This window comes from Hemiscyllium ocellatum, chromosome 34, assembly GCF_020745735.1.
Source record: "Hemiscyllium ocellatum isolate sHemOce1 chromosome 34, sHemOce1.pat.X.cur, whole genome shotgun sequence".
Taxonomy (NCBI): domain Eukaryota; kingdom Metazoa; phylum Chordata; class Chondrichthyes; order Orectolobiformes; family Hemiscylliidae; genus Hemiscyllium; species Hemiscyllium ocellatum.
In genome coordinates, this window is record NC_083434.1 from 35,270,831 (window position 1) to 35,292,272 (window position 21,442).

Genomic DNA, 21,442 nt, shown 5'->3' on the forward strand with positions numbered 1-21,442 from the left:
TATCGCAATTAAGCTAACTCTGACCCCTTAAGCACCCCTAATTTTAATCCTCCAGCTGTGATTGCTGTGCCTTCAGCTGTCAAGGCTATCAGCTCTGGAATTCTTCCCGACACCCTCCACCTCTCTACCTCAAAATCCTCCTTTAACACACTTCTTAAAAACTACTCTTTTGCCAAGCTTTTGGTCTTATAACCCAACATCTTTTTATGTGGCTTGGTGTCATAGTGGGAGAAACCAAATAAATCAATAATATTTAGAAATGAATGCTCTGGTTATAATGAAGCTCCATTTTGAAGTACATACATTGAGTTAGATAGTAAGTGTTATGTCAGGTTTTACTGGCTTTTCCTTCTGGGTGTTAAGTAACGTTGCTGTGAAGCACTTGCATGTCTCATGTTAAATGTATTATACAAAAATAAGTTGCTATTATACATAAAGTATTAACTGATTACCTCTCCACAGAAGCAGTATTTAAACTGGAGTGTTTATTTTTGTTTCCTACACCCACTGCTTATGGTCTCTAGCACCAGGCTTCGGAAAGCAAGCTGTTCTTATTAAACTTCTTCTCAGTTTGATACAGTGTGCTGGCATGCTGTAGTTAAGTTCTGGAAATTTACATACACATTTCTTTTCAATAAAGCTGCTCATCCACTCACACATTTGCTGTTCTGGTCCTGTTATCCACAAAAGGTGGCATAAGCCTACAAATGTTGCTGTTTTGATGGGAGAAAGGTGGGCCCTCTTTGGGTTTAAGGCTGCCAAAAGGAATGCTTAACAACAGAAATTTGAACAAAGGCCAGTTGCTATTACAGATTCAGAAATCTGATAGGTTATGAAGGTGTAAGGGGTACTATAGTTTTAAGAGAGTTAAAAGCTAGCAGAAATACCTGACAGTATCAAATGTTCTGAACAAGATATAATATAACCTTTTGGTCCAAAAGCTAGGGTAGCTGGTTGCCTGGAGAAAAAGCTATTCCAATTAGGCCAATCGGTTTAAAGTATACCCCCAAAAATCATCAAACTCCAATCAAGTTGAATTTAGTACACTGACAATATTAAAAGCCAATGACACAATCTGATGCTTTGGGGGTATAAGACCAGCAAAAATTGAACAGTTGGGGAGAACTGCCAAAAGATCAACAGATGTAGACTGTTAGTCAGAACTGTCTGAGGGGTACCGGTCTAGAGAAGGAGTTTGCACAGAGAAAACATCGACACCAACTGGGTGAACAAACCTGTAGAGAACATTCAACAGCTAGCTGGTTTTGAAATTTGAATTTTTCAATAAATCTTAATCAGGGGTTTGATCAGACTAGTATTATAGAAGGGAAAGTAAAAGATAAATTAGAGGAAGGAGTTGTAAATAGTTGTGAGCTAATTATCCTCTGTTATACCTTAAGAAATAAAGTTGTTAATTTTTACTTCAAATATTTCTTAGCCTCTCAGATTTTCAAGGATTACTGTACAGGATAAATCTTTTCTGTGTTGCTGGTTTAAATTAAGCAGGAGAGTTTACCTTGTGTCGTAACAGACACCTCTGTAGCACTTCAGCATATACTTATGAATACACAGGTGACTTTGTTCACTTGTAGAACTTAAGGAAATGAACCGTTCATTAAAAATATTCTGACTTAACTCAAATCATCCCAAAAGCTAATGCCCAAATGCAAGACAGCTGTGATATAAAATTTATCAATTATACGTATTTGAGCTTTGCAGTATTAGTAGTTAAATTCCTGCGGTAGTTGAGTAGCTTGCTGAACTGGTAAGTTTGTTTGCAGACATTTTGTCACCATTCTAGGTTCTATCATCAATGCACCTCTGGTGAAGCATTGGTGTTCTGTTCAGCTTGCTATTATGTGTCTGGATCTGCTGGGGTTAGTGGTGTCATTTCCAGTTTTGTTGCTGGTTCTATTTCTTAGTAGTTGGTAATATGGGATCCAACTCTACATTTTTGTTAATGGAGTTCCGGGTGGAGCACTAGACCTCCTGGAATTCTCTTGCATGTCTCCATTTGGCTGGTCGTAGGATGGATACATTGCCCCAGTTGAACAGGTGTCCTTCACTGCCCATGTGTATAGCTGGTCATGTTTCTTGGTGGCTCGTTGGTGTTTGTGTACCCTGGTGGCTAATTTCCTTCTTGTCTGTCCTGTTGTAGAACTTTTGGTAGTCTTTAAATGGTGATTTGTATATAACATTGGTCCTGTTGGTTGTGGGTATGGGATCTATTATAACTATTAGTAGCTTTTGTAGTGTGGTAGTTGGTTTGTGGGCTACCATGACACCCAGGGGTTGCAGTAGTCTGGTAGTGATTCCTGATATATTCTTAATGAATGACAGTGTGGCCAGTATGTCTGGACATATTGTGTCTTCCTGCTGTGGTCTGACATATAGGTAAAGGCAGACCAAGCTGTTTGGGCACCTGTTGTTTCTGAAGATGTTGTGTAGGTGGAGTTTTTCTGCTTTACACAGCTCCAGGATGCTGCAGTGTGTTATGGCTTGCTTGAACAATATTCTGATGCACTTCCGTTTGTGGATGTTTGGGATGGTTGCTGTTGTAGTCTGTGTGGGTGGCCTTCCTGTATATGCTGGTCTGAAGCTCCCCATTGACCTCACAAAAATGAAAGTTACCACAGTCTCAGAAGACTATTGGTTGCTCTCTCATTATAGAGAGAGACAACTGGTGGTGAAGTTAACCAAACAGTCATACACTAAGCTGAAAAATGTGTTGCTGGAAAAGCGCAGCAGGTCAGGCAGCATCCAAAGAGCAGGAGAATCGACGTTTCGGGCATGAGCCCTTCTTCAGGAAGTCATATACCTCAGGCGAGGGGTGAGCTGGTGAAATCACTTCAAGGAAACAGGTATCCCGACATCAAGTCACCCTTTATTTACATGTGCACACTATATTGGCTTCGACCAGCCAAATCAGAACAAGTCCTCAGAATGAAGAGACTCCCTAACCCTCCCTGTTTACATTTTTTTTTACACACCAGACTCTTCTGTTTTTGTGTCAGCCAGGGCTACCTGATTGACCCAGGTTAACAACTTCAATCAAGGATCGTAGAGTCAATGTGACCTCAGCCAAAATAGGAATTCAACCCACACTATTTGTCAGTTTACATTGCAAGCAGCTGTTGGAACAGTTTAGCTACCTAATTCTCACAGAGAATTGCAACTGTGATTGGAATGAGGTTAGCCATAGGAGTTCCCTGATTGGGGATGTTAACTTGGTCCAATCAGGGATTCCTGGCTGTCAGGTATAAACAGGAGTGAGCTGTCCTCAGCGCTGTCACCCCGGACAGGTACCGGGGCGGGCTGCCCCAGAGGTGGTCGAAAGGTGATGAGGGTGGTTGGTGAAGCCGGAAGGTGGGTAGGCCGTCCAAACCGCTGTCACCCCGGGCGGGTACCGGGGTGGGCTGTCCTAGAGGTGGTCGAAAGGTGTGTGAGGGCGGACCGAGAACTAGAAGGGGCACGGGGTGGACCGAGAACTGGAAGGTGGGTAGGGGCGGGCTGCCTTACAGTGGTCGAAAGGTGGGAGGGGTGGGGGTTGCTGGGTCTGTATTGTCTGCACTTCTGTATGTAACAGTATTGTTTAATGTACAAATGTCATTGTTACTGTCTTGTTAAATGTGGAACTGGGATTTGAGGTTTGTCCTCATCTCCCTGCAAAATGGTCAAACGGTAGGGTTTGGGGCCTAGCTTTGCTGCTCCTCTCCCTCGTAAAATTGCTGTCTCTTGTACAGCTGTAAATGTTTATTGTAAACTGTTTTGTAATTTGTTTAATAAAATTTAAAAAAAAAGGAGTATGGTGGGAAGAAAAAAAAAGAAAAAACAATAAACAGGAGTGAGCATAAAAAAAGAAAAAAATAAACAAACAGAAGTGTGGCCATCCGGGTGTTTTCCTATCTTCCTGGTGGTGGAAATTGAATAAAGATTCGTGCACTTTGTGTCTCTCACTGTGTCTCACACCTGCACGCACAAAAAAAAATGAACAGGAGTGTGATCACACAGCATTGCCCTTTGATGTGAAGGACACTGCTTGTCACTGGCCCCATGGGTGTTTCTTTTCTTCCTGGTGGTGGAAATTTGAATAAAGATTTGTGCACCTTGTGTCTTTCACTGTAAAACAGAAAAAAAAGAAAAAAAAACAGGAGTGTTTGGGATTTAAGGTATGTCCTCATTTTCTTGAAAACCGGTTAAATGGTAGAGTTTGGCAGCTGGCTTTGCCACTCCTCTCCCTTGTTTACAATAAACATTTACAGCTGTAAAACAGACAGCAATTTTACAAGGGAGAGGAGCAGCAAAGCTAGGCCCCAAACCCTATCGTTTGACCATTTTATTGTGAGTTTTTAAAAAAATTTTTTAAAAGGGGAAAAGAAAAGAGTGTCAAGGATTCTGTTTTCACTCTCAGAACTAGCTCTGAGCTTGCTGGAACAGTATCTGTGATATGCATGCGTAAAAAGAGGGTGACTTGTTGATGGCTTTTGTGGAGTTCAGTGGCAGTGAGGGAAAAGCACCCCCCTGAAGAGATTTATTGTAATATTTGTCCTTGAGTTAGGGTAAGCATTACTGCTATCATGCTGCTATTTAGGAAGCTTGAGTCGTTCAATCCTACTGTTGAAGACTGGGCCCAGTATGCGGAAACAATGTGATTTATTTTTGGGCAAATGACATTGCAGCAGATGAAAAGCAAGGAGTAACTCTACTGACATTTTTTGGCAACAGCTTTCTTGGTTATTAGAGGCTAATTTTTCCTGAGGTACCAGAGTCTAAATCTTTTCTCAAGAGTTAACGGATTTAGCTAAGGAATATTATGACCTCAAGCCTCCTCTCAATTGGAAACATTATTGATTTTACTGGGCAGTTTGAGTACCAAGGGAATCTGTATCAGGCTTTTTGACAAGGTTAAGATGACTTTGATTTTGGTTTAATCCTAAATGAGTTGCTGAGAGACAGGAGGAATGGGATACAGGGGAACTTAGCTGTCTGGATACAGAATTGGCTGGCCAACAGAAGTCAGCGAGTGGTAGTAGAAGGAAAATATTCTGTCTGGAAGTCAGTGGTGAGTAGTGTTACACAGGGCTCTGTCCTTGGGCCTCTACTGTTTGTAATTTTTACTAATGACTTGGAAGAGCGGATTGAAGGATGGGTCAGCAAGTTTGCAGACGGCACAAAGGTTGGAAGTGTCGTTGACAGTATAGAGGGCTGTTGTAGGCTGCAGTGGGACATTGACAGGATGCAGAGATGGACTGAGAGGTGGCAGATGGAGTTCAACCTGGATAAATGCGAGGTGATGCATTTTGGAAGGTCAAATTTGAAAGCTGAGTACAGGATTAAGGATAGGATTCTTGGCAGTGTGGAGGAACAGAGGGATCTTGGTGGGCAGGTACATAGATCCCTTAAAATGGCCACCCAAGTGTACAGGGTTGTTAAGAAAGCATATGGTGTTTTGGCTTTCATTAACGGGGGATTGAGTCTTGAGATCTTGTTGCAGCTCGATAAAACTTTGGTTAGACCGCACTTGGAATACTGCGTCCAGTTCTGGTCGCCCTATTATAGCAAAGATGTGGATGCTTTGGAGAGGGTTCAGAGGAGATTTACCAGGATGCTGCCTGGACTGGAGAGCTTAACTTATGAAGAGAGGTTGACTGAGCTCGGACTTTTCTCATTGGAGAAAAGGAGGAGGAGAGGGGACCTAATTGAGGTATACAAGATAATGAGAGGCATAGATAGAGTCAATAGCCAGAGACACTTTCCCAGGGCAGAAATGGCTAACACGAGGGGTCATAGTTTTAAGCTGGTTGGAGGCAAGTATAGAGGGAATGTTAGAGACGGCTTCTTTACACAGAGTTGAGAGAGCATGGAATGCGTTGCTAGCAGCAGTTGTGAAAGCAAGGTCATTGGGAACATTGAGACTGCTAGACATGCATATGGTCACAGACATTTGAGGGTGCATAGATGAGGATTAATGTTCGGCACAACATCTTGGGTTGAAGGGCCTGTTCTGTGCTGTACTGTTCTATGTTCTAGACCATTTGGTACGGGGGATTAAGGATGTGACCATGCAAAAATGCCTATTGCTGAACCCCAACTTCAAATGGGCACTACAACTGGCTTTGTCATTAGAAAATGTGGCAATTGGAGCATTTGAGTTACAAGGTAAGCCAATGGAATTGGACACCTTCACTAGGCTGACTCAGCTAGGGAACACCAAGTGAAGGCAATTGCATAGCTTGACTCAGGACATACTCTCAACAGAGAGACTCTAGGTCAGCCCACAGCAAATCCCCAAAACTGAGCCAAGTCTTGGCCAAATGGTTAACATTTTCTCAAGTATGTGGGCCAGCTGGCCATTGTAGTTGCTGCCAGCATACGCAACAAAAGAGTCCCACTTGGCCTGAATTAACTAGGGGAACACGTAGGTCAGTATCCAGGATAGTGCACACCGTAGAAAGATATAGCTGGTTTTGAACAGTTAAATTGCTGAGGAACATTGAAAGCAGAACCAATCAAAATAAATGTCTATTTAAACATTCACCTGGTTCTAATGGAGGTTGATACCGGTGTGGTTGTATCAGTGATTGCAGGACTAATCTTCACCAAAATTCGACCTGGATTCCAACTCTTAAGTTTGCATAACACTTTGACTAGACTAGACTTAGCCTATACTGGGGAATCTCTATAGATCAAGGGTACAAATTCGGTTCCGATCTCAGGTAAGAAGCAGCTGGTTCAGTTACCACTGATTGTAATAAAAGGCTTGAGTCCAAGCTGGATGGAACAAAATTGGCTGAGAAAGTTTAAATTTGATTGGCTTTTTTTCAATTTTCATTAGAAAATGGCTACCTTAGCGAAGTCCTAATTCGATACTGGTTAGAACAATGTTGGAATATTGCATGCAATTCTTGTCTCCTTCCTATCAGAAAGACGTTGTGAAACTTGAAAGGATTCAGAAAATATTTACAAGGATGTTGCCAGGGTTAGAGGATTTGAGCTCCTGGCAGAGGCTGAACAGGCTGGGGCTGTTTTCCCTGGAGCGTCGAAGGCCGAGGGGTGACCTTATAGAGGTTTACAAAATTGTCAAATTATCCTATCCATGCCCCTCAAAGTCTCTTCCCTGGGGTGGGGGAGTTAAGAACTAGAGGGCATAGGTTTAGGGTGAGAGGGGAAAGATTTAAAAGAGACCGAATGGGCCACTTTTTCACGCAGAGGGTGGTATGTGTATGGAATGAGCTGCCAGAGGTGGTGGTGGTGGAGTACGATTGCAACATTTACAAGGCATTTGGATGAGTATATGAATAGGAGGGGTTTAGAAGGATATGGGCAAACTGCTGGCAGGTAGGACTAGATTGGGTTGGGATATCTGGTTGGCATGGACGGGTTGGACCGAAGGGTATGTTTCCGTGCTATACATCTCTATGACTTTAAATATCCAAACATTTTTCAAGAAGGTCTATTAAAGAAGCCAAGGTCACCTTGCACATTGACCAGGAAGCAATTCCATGGTTCTGAAAGGCCCGCTCAGTGCCATTTGCCTTGTGTGCAAAATTAGAGGCTGCAATCAGGAGGCTGGAAAGTGAGGAATCATCAAACCAGTACAGTTCATGGAATGGGCAAGACCGGTTATACCAATTACTAAGGCGAACAGGTCAGTTCACCATTGTGGGGATTCAAACAAATGGTAAACTGCTTTTTGTGGGTGGATTAATACCTAATCAGTCACATAGAGAACTCATCAGCAAAATTGGTGGGGGAAGGCGGAGCTGGGGGCATTCCATCCATCATGAAACTGGATGTGAGCTATACGTACATGCAATTGTGATTAGATTAGGGTTTTCAGAGGTATGCTACAATTAATACCCATGAGGGTTTGTATCAATATAAGAGACAGTCATTTGGAGTATCATCCGTCTGTGCCATTTTACAGTGGACAACGGAGAACATTTCATAAGCTATACCCCAGGTCGCCATTTATCTGGATGAGTGCTAAAAGCTGGTAAGACCAATAAAGAGCATTTAGAGAACTTGGACATGGAGAAACATTTAAAAACTAAGGTGGGTTTACACCTTAGGAGGGACAAATATGTGTTCTAGGCACCCAAGTGATCTACTTGAGCCATAGATTTGACAAGACCGGGTTACACCTATTGGAAGATGAAGTGAGGATGCTCAAAGGTGTCCCAGCTCCCATGTCTGTACTTGAGCGTAGGTCTTTCTTGGGTCGATGAATCATAGAGTCACAGAGATGTTCAGCATGGAAACAGACCCTTCAGTCTAACTCATCCATACCGACCAGATATCCCAACCCAATCTCGTCCCACCTGCCAGCACTCAGCCCATATCCCCCCAAACTCTTCCTCTTCACATACCCATCCAGATGCCTTTTAAATGTTGAAATCATACTAGCTTCTACCACTTCCTCTGGCAGCTCATTCCATACACGTACCACCCTCTGCGTGAAGAAGTTGCCCTTTAGGTGTCTTTTATATCTTTACCCTTTCACCCTAAATCTATGCCCTCTACTTCTGGACTCCTGCACCCCAGGGAAGAGACTTTGTCTATTTACCCTATCCAAAACCCCTCATAATTCATTACAGAAATTTCATACATGACCTAGCCTCAATTCTGGCACCCTTACAACTGCTTTTGAGAAAGGGTTGGCTTTGGGAATGGTCTCATTGTCAAGAAGTGAAGAAGCAGCAATCATTGTCTCAGGTGTTAGCACACGATGATTCCAAGCAAGACGTGGTGCTGACATGCAATGCCTCCCCATACAGTATTGGGGTAACGTTGGCTCACCAGTACCCCAGAAAAGAGAAACATCCAATAGTGTATGCTGCCTGACTTTGGCTGATGCTGAATGTAAACAGAACCAAATAGAGAAGGAAGGATTGGTGGTAATCTTTGGTGTGAGAAAGTTTATGGACATAAATTTGTAACAACAGCAGACCACAAATCCCTGCTAGAGCTACTTAAGGAGGACCCTAGCTTCAGGTTGAATTCAGCGTTGAGCTCTAAAGCTAAGTGCGTACAATTACAAATTGAAACACTGTCCTGGAAACCAAGTGGCAAATGTGGGTAGCTTCAGACGCCTTCGACTGGCAGGTACACCACTGGTGTTGCCACCACTAGAAGAGTCTGTTCTGGTTTTAAACTTTCTGGATGCCTTTCTAGTCATTGCGGACAGTGTCACACTGTGGACACAAAAAGTAGCTGTCCTGGCAAAACTAAACAGATGGTGGTGAGGGGGAGACAAAAGGGCCATGGCAACTAGAATTCAAACCTTTCTGGACTTGGGGAGACCAGATCATTGTACAGGAAGACATATTACTAAGCAGAGCAAGAGTGATGGTCCTGAGCACAGGTCGCTGTCAAACACTGGCTGAACTCGACTAGGGCCATCCAGGGTTTCCAAAATGAAGCTGTTGGCAAGACATTATATCTGGTATACCAGACTGGATGACAACATAGCCACATTGATGGGGCAGTGCCCAATATGGCAACAATAGCAAATTTATCACCAGCAGCTTTTGTAGGAATAGCCGGGTAAACAATGGACTTGTTTGCATTTTGATTATGCCGGGCCTTTCATGGGCTCAATCTTTTGAGGAAAACCGAAGCCCGAGAAGATTTGGTGAGAAATGAATAAAACAAGCTGGAAAATCCCTGCAGGTCAGGCAGTGTCTGTGTAGAAAAACATTTCAGGTCGATGACTTTTCATTTGAATGTAAAAGAAATAGAAATGCAGGAGTTTTTAAGCCAGTGGAAATGGGACAGGACAAGGACAACAAAGGAAAAAATCTGTGATAGGGCAGGGGCCCATGGAAGATGCATAATCATTTTTTAAAAATCAAATCAAAATGGGTGGCACGGTGGCACAGTGGTTAGCACTGGTGCCTCACAGCACCAGAGACCTGGGTTCAATTCCTGCCTCAGGCGACTGTGTGGAGTTTGCACATTCTCCCCTTGTCTGCGTGGGTTTCCTCTCACAATCCAAAAATGTGCAGGTTAGGTGAATTGGCCATGCTAAATTTGCCTGTAGTGTTAGTTGCAGGGGTAATTGTAAGGAAGTGGGTCTGGCTGGGTGCGCTTTGGCGGGTCAGTGTGGACTTGTTGGGCCAAAGGGCCTATTTCCACACTGTAAGTAATCTAAAAAAAATCAAAATGAGTGGCAATGCATTCAGAGGAAAAACAGCCATGAATCGCTGCATAAAAACCATGTGACCTTTTTTATTTCCATGGGATGAGGGCATCGCTGGGTAGGCAGCAATTTATTGCCCATCCCTAATTGCCCAGAGGGCAGTTAAGAGTCAACCACATTGATGTGGGTCTGGAGTCACACATAGGTCAGACCAGGTAAGGATGGCAATTTCCTTCCCTAAAGAATGTTAGTGAACAAGAGTTTTTCTGGCAATAGATTCATGGTCATTACACACTTAATTCAGATTTTTAAAAAATTCAAAATTCATCATCTGTAGTGGCTGGATTTGGACCTGCATTCCCAGAACATTATCTGGGTGTCTGGTTAACAATCCAGCGATAATACCACACGGCCATTGCCTTCCCCTAAGTGAAAATGAGGTGCTGGGTGTCTTAAAACACATAAAGGTGGTTACATTTCTGGGACCTGATCAGGTGTATCTCAGAAATTTATGGGAAGCTAAGGAAAGATTGCTGGATCCCTTTCTGAGATATTTGCGTCAAGGATAGCAATGAGTGAGGTGCTGGAAGACTGGAAGTTGGCTAATGTGGTGTCATTATTTAAGAAAGATAGCAAGGAATAGCCAGGAAAGTACAGAACCGGTGAGCCTGACATCAGTGGTATAGGGAATTCTAACGACCGGAATACATGCACTTGAAAGACAAGGACTGATTAGGAAATGTCAACATTTGGCTTTGTGTGCGAAAAATTGTGTCTCACTAACTTGATTGAGGTTTTTGAGGAAGTGACAAAAAAGATTAATGAAAAGCTGAGTGGTAGACATTGCCTATTTGGACTTCAAAAAGACATTTGACTAGGTTACGCATGGTAGACTGGTTAGCAAGGTTAGATCCCATGTAATCCGGGGGAGCTATCCAATTGGATACAAAATCGTTTTGAAGGTAGGAGACAGAGGGTAACGGTGGACGGTAGTTTTTCAAACTGGAGGCCTGTGACCAGCGGTGTGCTGCAAGGATTGGTGTTGGGTCCACCACTTTTCATCATTTATATGAATGCTACGGATGTGAATGTAGCAGCTAAGGTTAGTAAGTGTGTAGATATCACCAAAATAAATAGTAGAGTGGACAGTGAAGGTGGTTATCTCAGAATACAATGGGACCTTGATCAGTTGAAACAATGAGCTGAGGAGTGATAGATGAAGTTTAAATTGGCTAAATGTGAGGTGTTACATTTTGGTAAGGCAAATCAGTGCACGACATATACAGTTCATGATAGGAACCTGGGGAGTGTTCTTGAACCAAGAACTTTGGGGTGCAGGTGCATTCTTCCTTGAAATTGGAGATGCTTATAGACAGGGTGGTGAAGAAGGCATTTGGTACACTTGTCTTCATTGGTAACATCACTGAGTATAGACAGAAGTTGGGATGTCATTTTGTGACTGTACAGGTCATTGGATTGGCCACTTTGAGAATACCGCGTTCAATTCTGGTCTCCCTGCTGGTAGGAAAATTGTTGTTAAACTTGAAAATGTTCAGAAAAGCTTCACATGGATGTTGCCAGGATTGGATGTTTTGAGTTATCAGGAGAAACTGAATAGGCTGGGGCTTTTTTTCCCTGGAGTGTCCGAGGCTGAGGGGTGACCTTATCGAGGTTCATAAAATCATAAGGGGCATTGATAGGATGAATAGTAAAAGTCTTGGCAGTTGTGGCATAAATTATAAGGGACATTAACCTTTAACTGCAGTATTAATCTTGCCTGCTACCTTCAAGGATTTGTAGCTAGGCTGCCTAGGATCCCTCTGTTCCATTGAGCTTCCTCATGTTCTGCCATTCATTGAGTACTCCCTTGTCTTGTCACTTCTTCCAAAGCGTAATACGTCACATTTAACATACTTGTTTATATCCGCCTGTAACCTTTGATGAAAAGATGCTGACCACTGGTAAAACTATGTTGCAGTGTTGTCATGTAGTACTGTGTTATCTTATTAAGAATATGTATTACGTAATATTATTTTCCCAACGTATTATCCTGTTAAGTTGAAGTAGATGCTGCCAATATCCAACCATTAAGTAAATGAAGGCTAACATAATTCATAATTAAATGAAGCTCCACTTCCTCAATACCTCACTTAACAGTTATTCTATCATGAAGTTGTAATATAAACGCGGTTAATCTTTAATTCTATTGACTGATTTAGTATCTGGGACTTCCATTTGATTAAAAAAAAACTTTTAAGTAAGTAGGGCACTGTGTTTAAAATGGCTGCAAAAGCAATCTGACCTGCAAGGTGTTCAAGTTCCACAAGGCAACTTAAACAAGATTTCTGAAGAATCTATCTATATTAAGATAGTTGAAATTGTCAATAAGCAACAGACATCAGATCTGCAGGAATGACCACAAAAAAAGGAAGCTTATCAAAACCCATTACGCCAAAAGAAGATGCTGAAAACCTGTTTCAATGGCATCTTTACATTACATACATTTACACAGCTTTGATATCAGGACACAGAAACCTTTTCCTCCACTGTCTACTGTCAGTCATCAGTTATGACATTATCAAAACTCCCCCTGTGCAAAATGCTCCAGGTATACACTTGTCTTTTGGTTACAGAAAGCAGTAACAGCAAGACAAGTTGCAGGTGGATGAATAAATATGTTTAAAAGCTCAGACCCGTTCAATTGCCATAGGCTCTTGAAGGAAATGCTTTATTTCAGTTTCTAAAGACTGTTTCCATGGGAATAACTAGCTTCATCAGCTGAAACACTACTGAACTTTCAGGCCACCAAAAGATTACAACCCAAATTTCTTTTTATTTATGGGCTTCAACTATTCTCCAATTTCACCTCCCCAGACCCTGTAACTTATCCTGTTTGCTTGTATGCATGTATGTTGCAGAATTCAGAATTGTTAAAAACTTCTCAATAATGTTTATACTTCTCCCTATGTGAGGTTTTACAACAAACTAATAAAATGAACTTTTTACTTGCTAACTCAAGAGATCTGGTGGCTTGTTGCTCAATTGTTTACACATGGCCAAGTAATCATTTCTAAAAGCTCGTTTCTGTTAGAACCAACTTTCAGGAGCAAAGAGAGAGCAAAATATTATTCTAGCTGGATTTGATCACAACATACACCTTTAAATACAGTAATGATTACAAATGCGCTTTCTCAAGTGCTGCCAAACGTATCACAAGTTGTTGAATAATACACTGGTTAATTCTCCCCCTCAAACAAGGAGATTGAGGCTATTTATATCAATCTATATCCGCACAAAATATAAAACGAATCTGGAATTATCTGTGCCTTTATGGCTCCTCAGGCATCTTGACAGGATTGACCATCTGCCATAAAATAATTGTGTTCTTGACCAATGAAATACCTAAAGGTATTGAGAATACAAAAAATGAACATAATAGGAGCAGAAGATGGCCATTCTGCCCCTCAAGCTTGTTCCATGGTTCAATAAAATAATGGTGGTTGTTTGTTTCAAATTTCACATTCAAGTCTATACCTGTTAACCTTGGATTCCTTTGCCCAACAAAAGTCTATCCACCTTGGTCCTAAAAATATTTCCTGATCCTGCTTCTGAAGCAGGGTATTTCAAAGTCATACAACGCTGAGAGAAGAAAAAAATCATCTCTATCCTTAAAATAGTGTCCCCTAGTTCTGGATTCACCCATTACAGGAAACATTCTTTCCACATCCATCTTGTACATCAATCAAATTACCTCTGATTCTTCTAAAGTCCAGTTCTAAATCCACAACCTGTCAACCTATCCAGCCTATCCTCATAAGACAACCAGCTCTAGTTTCAGTTTCTAAAGACGGTTTCCATGGGAATAACTAGCTTCATCAGCTGAAACATTACTGAGCTTTCAGGCCACCATGACAACATGACATTCCTAGCAACATGACATTACTGAACACAACCCTGCTCTTAGAATCTAGCATATTGAAGCAATTGCAGTAAAACAGTCAAACATCAAGTGTTATAAATTACAACCGTTTTTCAGCAGCAGGTACCAACTTCCATAATTAAATATTTACAAGTTTATAGATGCTGTACTCCAAGACCAACCTAAAGTTAAGAGAATGAATGTCCTTCTTACACCTTGAGATGGCACAGCACTGTAGTGTTGTAGAACAGTGATTACATACAAGTGGTATAATAGATTTCCTGGGAGATAGGAATTGAATTAACAAAAAAAAACTTAAAATATACCGCAGTGTGTCGGCTAGGATAGCACTGAGAAGAATATTTAACAATTCAGATCATATGGTGGCTATATTACCAAGAACTTTCATACCTGAAATTTGTGATCATGTATGTAAAATATTCAAAAAAAATCATAATCAAATGAATTACTTAGAAAATGTAAGAACTGGGGAGAATTATTTCACTGAGCTGGATAAGAGAGGCATTGAGGACAAGGTTGCAGACAACCATATCAAAGGTTCAAGCTGAACAATATTCCACTTTTTTACACATTGTCTTGATTTCGTAGATGGACACTAAATACCTTTGTTCCTCCACAGTCCCTTATCCCACAATATTAGAGGAAAAAAATCCATTGGTATTTCATTGGTGGGATGATATTATAGCTTTATGAGGTGTATTTTTGTCTTGATTTTTTTTTTAAAAGAGATTTTGAGCCATAGGCGACAAACTGACCCCTCCAAGCAAATAAAGTAAACAACTTGTGAGGCTTTCTTTTAAAAAATTAGAACAATAGAAGCAGCAATGAATAGGTGGAGTCAGGCTCCCACAAAACCTGGGTGTTTCAGCTTAGCTTTCAGCAGTTACTGGGTTTTTTGGATACTGGTTATGAAAGCTGCTACACCTCTCTGACTCTGCTATAGCTAACAGCTTGAGCTCTCTCTGTTGCCAGAATTGCACGTGAAACTTCGTGTTTTACTGAATTTGCCTTTGCTAAGGGGGTATCTATGGAATGTTACTATATTGGAACAGTTGCTGATAAGTGGTTAAATAATCTGGTATTAGCTAAAATACAAAAACATTTTTGTTGGCTTGGACTGCATTAAGATGTGGTTGAATTTTGCTGGACACATCATATATATGTCAGGTAATTGGAAAACCTCGGGCAGTGAAAGGTACCCAAAATGCTGGAATAAGTATTACCAGCACCATTAATACTTATTCCAGCATTTGAGGAACCTTTTACAAGAGCCTTAATTAATTGCATAAGACCCCTCCCTAAAATCAAAAGTAGGATTCAATATTTGTTGATCATAATGTATATGCCTACTTGATTTCCAGAAGCCATTCGTTTATGCAATATCATGGCTAGAAGATTACAGAAGTTACTCAAAATTTTCTACTAGATACGGACTACCCATAGAAATACAATCAGATCAAGAGTCAAATAAAGTGTGTTTTGCTTAAAGCTGAGTAGTGAAACCAATCAAATTTCATCTAGAACATAGTGCCTTACACCTGCCTATAAATAAGAAAAAAATAAGGTCTACGCTATCTCCTTGATATATTTGAAGGGGGTTTGGTCAAGTCTATAACACTAGTCCACAGAAAGTAATATCAGGCTTCCACATATTTAACTCTATGTGACATGGATATGTCCAATTAGTCTGTCTAAAACCCTTTATAATTTCTGGCTTCTAATTACCCAACACATGGAGTTTTCTAAACTAGACCAATCTGCAAACTTTCATTGACATTATACGTCTTCATCCAATTACTAATATATATTGAAAGTCGAAACCTCTATACAAATCCATCGGAAACATTAGTCACATCTTGCCAATCAGACTTTTGTACATGTAGTAAGTGGTTTCTATTACATTTCCACTTCTTCCCTTTTCTACAATGTCCTTGCTCTTCTAGTGATCAAGGTTAAACTTCATATCATCTTTTCCATCCACAACCAAGTTTTGAATTCTCCCACTGGTGAAATATTACCATATCCAAGTCCTCAATTATGTATTCTGTCGAAAGAGCTAGGGCAGAATGCTCAACGATGGAATTGTAACAGATGCAAAAATCTTTTAAGACTTGATATTTAGCCTGCCTACTGACAGGGAGAACAGCAAGCAACAATGTCAATAAATTATAAAATAGTCAAAACAGTAGAATATAAGCCAGAGAAAGGGATGACAATGTGTTAAAGTGCCATGACGAGACCAATTTATAATTAAAAGCTTATGGTGTAGCTGGCAATATATTAGAAAGAACACAGCACAGGTTAGCTAAGCTAACTTCAACTATTATCAATCTATTGAAAAGCAATAACTTGAATAAAGGGATGGGACTTTTTAATATTCCTTCAAGGGATGAGGGCATTGTTGGTGAGGCAGGTATTTATTTAGAGACAAAAAACTGCAAATGCTGGAATCCAAGATAGACAAGCAGGCTCGAAGAGCACGGCAAGTCAGACAGCATCAGGAGGTGGAGGAATCAATATTTTGGGTGTAACCCTTCTTCAGGGCTGCGGGTGGGTGTAAAGGGTGCTGCAGAGAAAGGGACTGAGAGGGCAAGGTGGTGTGGTGGGGATGTGTGAATACAGGTAGAGGGTATGACTTGGTTGGTCGATGAGAGGTATGAATCCAGTTGGTAGCTCGAAGGAAGCGTCAATGAGAGGAATGGAAGGGAGGTGGAGGGGCTGGGAAGGGTGTCGGGTGATGGGAAGGGAGGTAATTTGAAATTGGAGAACTCAATGTTGAGTCTTCCGGGCTATAGGCTGCCCAGGTGGAAGATGAGGTGTTGTTCCTCAAATTTGCAGTCTGATTCGTTGTGGCAATGGAGGAAGCCAAGGATAGTCATGTTGGAAAGGGATTGGGAAGGGAAATTTAAATGGGTGGTAACTGGGAGGTCAGGTCACCCCCTGTGGATCTGGCTGAGATGCTCGATGAAACGAGCCCTTAGTTTACGCTTGGTCTTCCCGATATAGAGAAGGCCACGTCAGCAGTACCAGATGCAGTAACTTCTCCAACCGAGTTTACTGCATCCAGTGTTCCTGAAGTGGTCTTCTCTACATCGGGGAGACCAAATGTAAACTAAGGGCACGTTTCACTGAGTATCTGAGTTGGGCCTGCAGGGGTCGACCTGACCTCCCAGTTACAGCCCATTTTAATTCCTCTTCCCAACCCCTTTTTGACATGAACATCTTTGGCCTTCTCCATTGCCACAATGAATCAGACCGCCAATTGGAAGAACAACATCTCATCTTCCGCCTGGGTAGCCGACAGCCCGGAGGACTCAACATTGAGTTATCCAATTTAAAATAACTTTCCTTCCCATCACCCAACTCTTTCCCCAGCACCCTTCTACTCCCTTCCATTCCTTTCAATGATTCTTCCTTCTAGCTACCATCTGGATTCATTCCTCCCCTCAACCAACCAGGTCATACCCTTAGCCTGTGTTCATCTAGCCCCACCTCACCACCACCACCACCACAACCTCCCCTCCACTTTATGTGCAGCTCCCCTTATACCCACCCCTAGTCCTGAAGAAGGGTTACACCCGAAACTCTGACTTCTCCAATTCCTGATTATGCCTGACCTGCTGTGTGCTGTCAGCCTCCTGAATGTCTAAGCAGACATTTATTGCCCATCCTTAATTCCCAAAGGGCAGGTAAGCATCAGCCATACAGTTGTGGATCCAGAGTCACATGTAGGCAGACCAGGTTAAGGATGGCAGTTTCCTTTCCTAAATGATGTTGGTGGACTAGAGAGGTTTTCCTGACAATGGATTCATGGTCATCATTAGACTCTTAATTCCAGATTTGTACTGAATTCAAATGACACTATCTGCAGAGCAGAAAAAGCACTGTTGTGAAGATGGATCATTGAACCTGAAATGCTAACTCTGCTTTCTCTCCACAGAATCTGCCAGACCAGCTGAGTTTTTCCAGCAAATTTCTGATTTTGTTTCTGATTTCCAGCATCTACAGCCCCCTCGTTCTTTTTCATGCAGTAGAAGCAGTTCAGAGAATGTTAGACATATTTTAAGGCAGAAGTAGATAAAATTCTTAACTAACAAGGGAGTCAAAAGTATTAGGGTAGGCAGGAAACAGGAGTTGATGTTACAATCAGCTGTGGTATTACAAAATAACAGAAAAGCCTCAAGAGACCAAATAGCCTCCTCCTGTGCCTAGTTTGCATGTATTATACCAGTTTTGATGATCAAAAGACAAGGAGAGGTAGCAGTACAAAGAGGCCCCAAGACAGGCAACAATATACCTCTACCTTGAGCTCATCCAAAGCTCTGACACACTTACATTTCACTGAACTTGATAAAACTCTTGACTTCTTATCCAATATTATCTCAGTATTTAAAATTCTCAGTATGTATTCAAATTCCTCCGAGGCACGTCTTATCTCAGTAATCTTCTCCAGCGCTAAAACTGAAGTTTCTGCACTCTGACAATGTTCAGGTATCTCAATTTTCATTACACCAGCATTAATGGCCATGCCTTCAGCTAGCCTGGCTTTCAACTTTGAAATGCCCTTCTTAAATCTTTCTGCCTTTGACCTCCTCATTCTCTTCCATTAAGATATTTCTTAAACGTAACAGTTTGAGTGAGCTTTTTATTGTCTTTTATATGCTTCTCCTCAGGTAATTTGGCATTCAAGTTTTGTTTGACAGCATTCCTCTGAAGTTTCTCAGGACATTTTTCTCCACTAAGAACATAAAAACAGGCCATTCTTCACTGCTCTGACATTTAATAAGATTGTGGCTAATCCTCTACTTCAACTCCATCATTCTGCACTATTTCTATATCTCTCAAATCCCTTAATCTTCAAAAGCCTTTCAGTATTTATTTTGAACGTAGTCACTGAGTATGCAAAGCCTTGTAAGATAGAACATGCCAAAACTTCATAGCCATTTGAGTAAAAAAAATCTCAGTCTTAGATATGTGACACCTCATTTTGAGGCTGTGATCCTGAGTTAAAGACATATTGCAGTAAACTGACTTGACTTTTTAATAGACATTTTGATATTACATGGCTGCAAATAAACTAATGGGCTTTAATCAGCAAGAACAAGACGCAGTGCAGGAAATTCCTTCCTAGTACCTTCCAAAAGTGGCAACCTTTATCACCTAGAAGGACAAAGTTAGCAGACTGAAGGACAGAAACAATCTCAATTTGGAGCAACAAAGATTAGTTAAGGATAGTCACCATGGCCTTGTCAAGGGAAAACCATGTCTGACAAGTCAGATTTGAGTTATTTGAGGAGATGACTAGGTGTGTTGATGAGCGTAGTGCATCTGGTACATTTTAGATATACTTCAGTAAGTCTTTTGGCAAAATGTCATATGAAATATTCATCAAGGTAAAAGCCCGTGCAGAGCTGTACTGCAGGGTTCAATGCTATTGTTTATCGTGTTCATTAACTAGTATAGGAGACTTGATCACTAAAGTCCACAGATGACATGAAAATTGGTGTTGTGGTAAATAATGGAGGAAGAAAGCCTTAGACTACAGGATGATACAGATAGCTGGTCAGATGGAAGGACAGTGGCATATGGAATTTAATCCAGAAATGTGAGGCAATGCACTTTGGGAGCATTGCCAAGCCAAGGGAGTACTCAACATACCAAGGAGTACAGAGGATCAGACAGACTTTGTTCATGTCCACAAATCCACAAATAATGAGGTTAGGAAAGCATATGGAATACTTGTCTCTATTAAACAAGGCACTGACGATAACTGCAGGAAAGTTATAATGGGGCTGTAAAAGATGTTAGTTAAGCCAAAGCTGGAGTGTTGTGTGCAGTTCTGGTCACAGTACTATTGGAAGGATATGAATGCTTCAGAGAGGGTGATCAGCAGATTCGTCAGGATGTTGGCTGGACTGGAGTGTTTCAGCAATGAAGAGAGACTGGAGAGGCTGGGGTTTTGATTGATTCCCTACAGTAGGGAAACAGGCCCACACTGACCTTCTGAAGAGAATCCACCCAGGCCCATTCTCATATCTTATATTTACCTCTGACTAATGCACCTAACACTATGGGCAATTTAGCATGGCCAATTCACCTGACCTGCACATCTTCGGAATGTGGGAGGAAACCAGAGGACTCAGAGGAAACCCATGTTTTCCTTACAGCACAGAAGTCTAAGAGGAACTTAACTGATGAACATAAAATTACGGGGCATTGATAAGTTAGACAGGAAGAAACATTTCATTCAATAACCAGGCAGCTTACATTTAAATTAAGAGGCAAGACGTTTAGGAGGGATTCAAGGGAGTATATTTTAACTTATTAGCAGAAGGTATCTGGAGCTCTGCCTGAATGAGAGGTGAAGGTGGGAACCATCACAATATTTAAGTAGCGTTTGAATAGACACTTGGCAGGTTGTAACATACAAGGCTATTAGCCAAGAGCTGGGAAACAAAACGAGAGTAGATACTTCCTTGATGATCAGTGATGTGCGAGAGGCTGAAGGATCTGTTTGTACTGTAAAGCATTAACTTCAATAATACAGCTAAACTTTAGCGTCTGTATCCTATTCAGTAGAAAATCCTAATCAAGCTTTATTCCTGGTGATCAACATTCCCATAAGTAGCTACAATTAATTGGTTGTGAAGCACTTTGATTTTTTCCAACGGTCGTGAAAGGCGCTATATAAATATATGACTTTCTTGACCTTCAAATTCAATTTCGCAATCTTGGTTTAAAATTCTTTCCTGGTCTCATTTCTTCTTGTTCCTGAATCTGATCCAGCCCCAAAACTCGAAACACTTCCCTGGCCGATTCTGACATTTCGTGGATCACCTACGACCCCTTTTTCAGATCTTTCTTTAAAGCGATCTCTCGGACTAATTTAAATTTTGTTCGCCGCTTCTGATCTCGCTTTTGCGTGAGATATTTTTCCTGACTTACAGTTTTTCTTTGGTTGAGTTTTTGGCAGTTTTTTTTGTTACAATAAGAACAGCTACACAAATAAAAATGTCAGTTCTCGAAATTAGATTAAAATGCGGCTTGAGAGCGATAGAAAAATGGGACATGGAGCTTATCGAATAACAACATTCCCACGCAGAAAAAAAACTTTTTTTTTACCTATAATTGTAAGTGGTAAACTTCTTGCTTTCTTTCAGCATCCGCCTGTATAAAGACAACACCTGACTGCTTGTGGGCACCGCCATCTTCGTTCCTCGGTCTTTACCGCGCAGGACCCGGGTGGCCAGGCGCGCGTGCCTGAAATGGAACGTTGTGCTGGCAACGGCTGTTCCATGGAATACTCGACCGTTAAGGATTTAAAAAAAAAACCCAGAATAAGTCAGTTGTGCTTTTACTTT

General features: G+C 41.4%; 1 protein-coding gene across 1 annotated transcript in view; it reads right to left on the reverse strand.

Annotated features, from left to right (window-relative positions):
• LOC132832119 (LYR motif-containing protein 4-like) overlaps nt 1-21,428 on the reverse strand; it is a 168,316-nt gene extending 146,888 nt beyond the window's left edge. Inside the window, exon 1 of the mRNA XM_060849844.1 lies at nt 21,204-21,428. Coding sequence (XP_060705827.1) covers nt 21,204-21,289 — 86 coding nt within the window. The 5' untranslated portion in view covers nt 21,290-21,428. The remainder of the gene's footprint in view (nt 1-21,203) is intronic.
• Nucleotides 21,429-21,442: the final 14 nt, after the last annotated feature.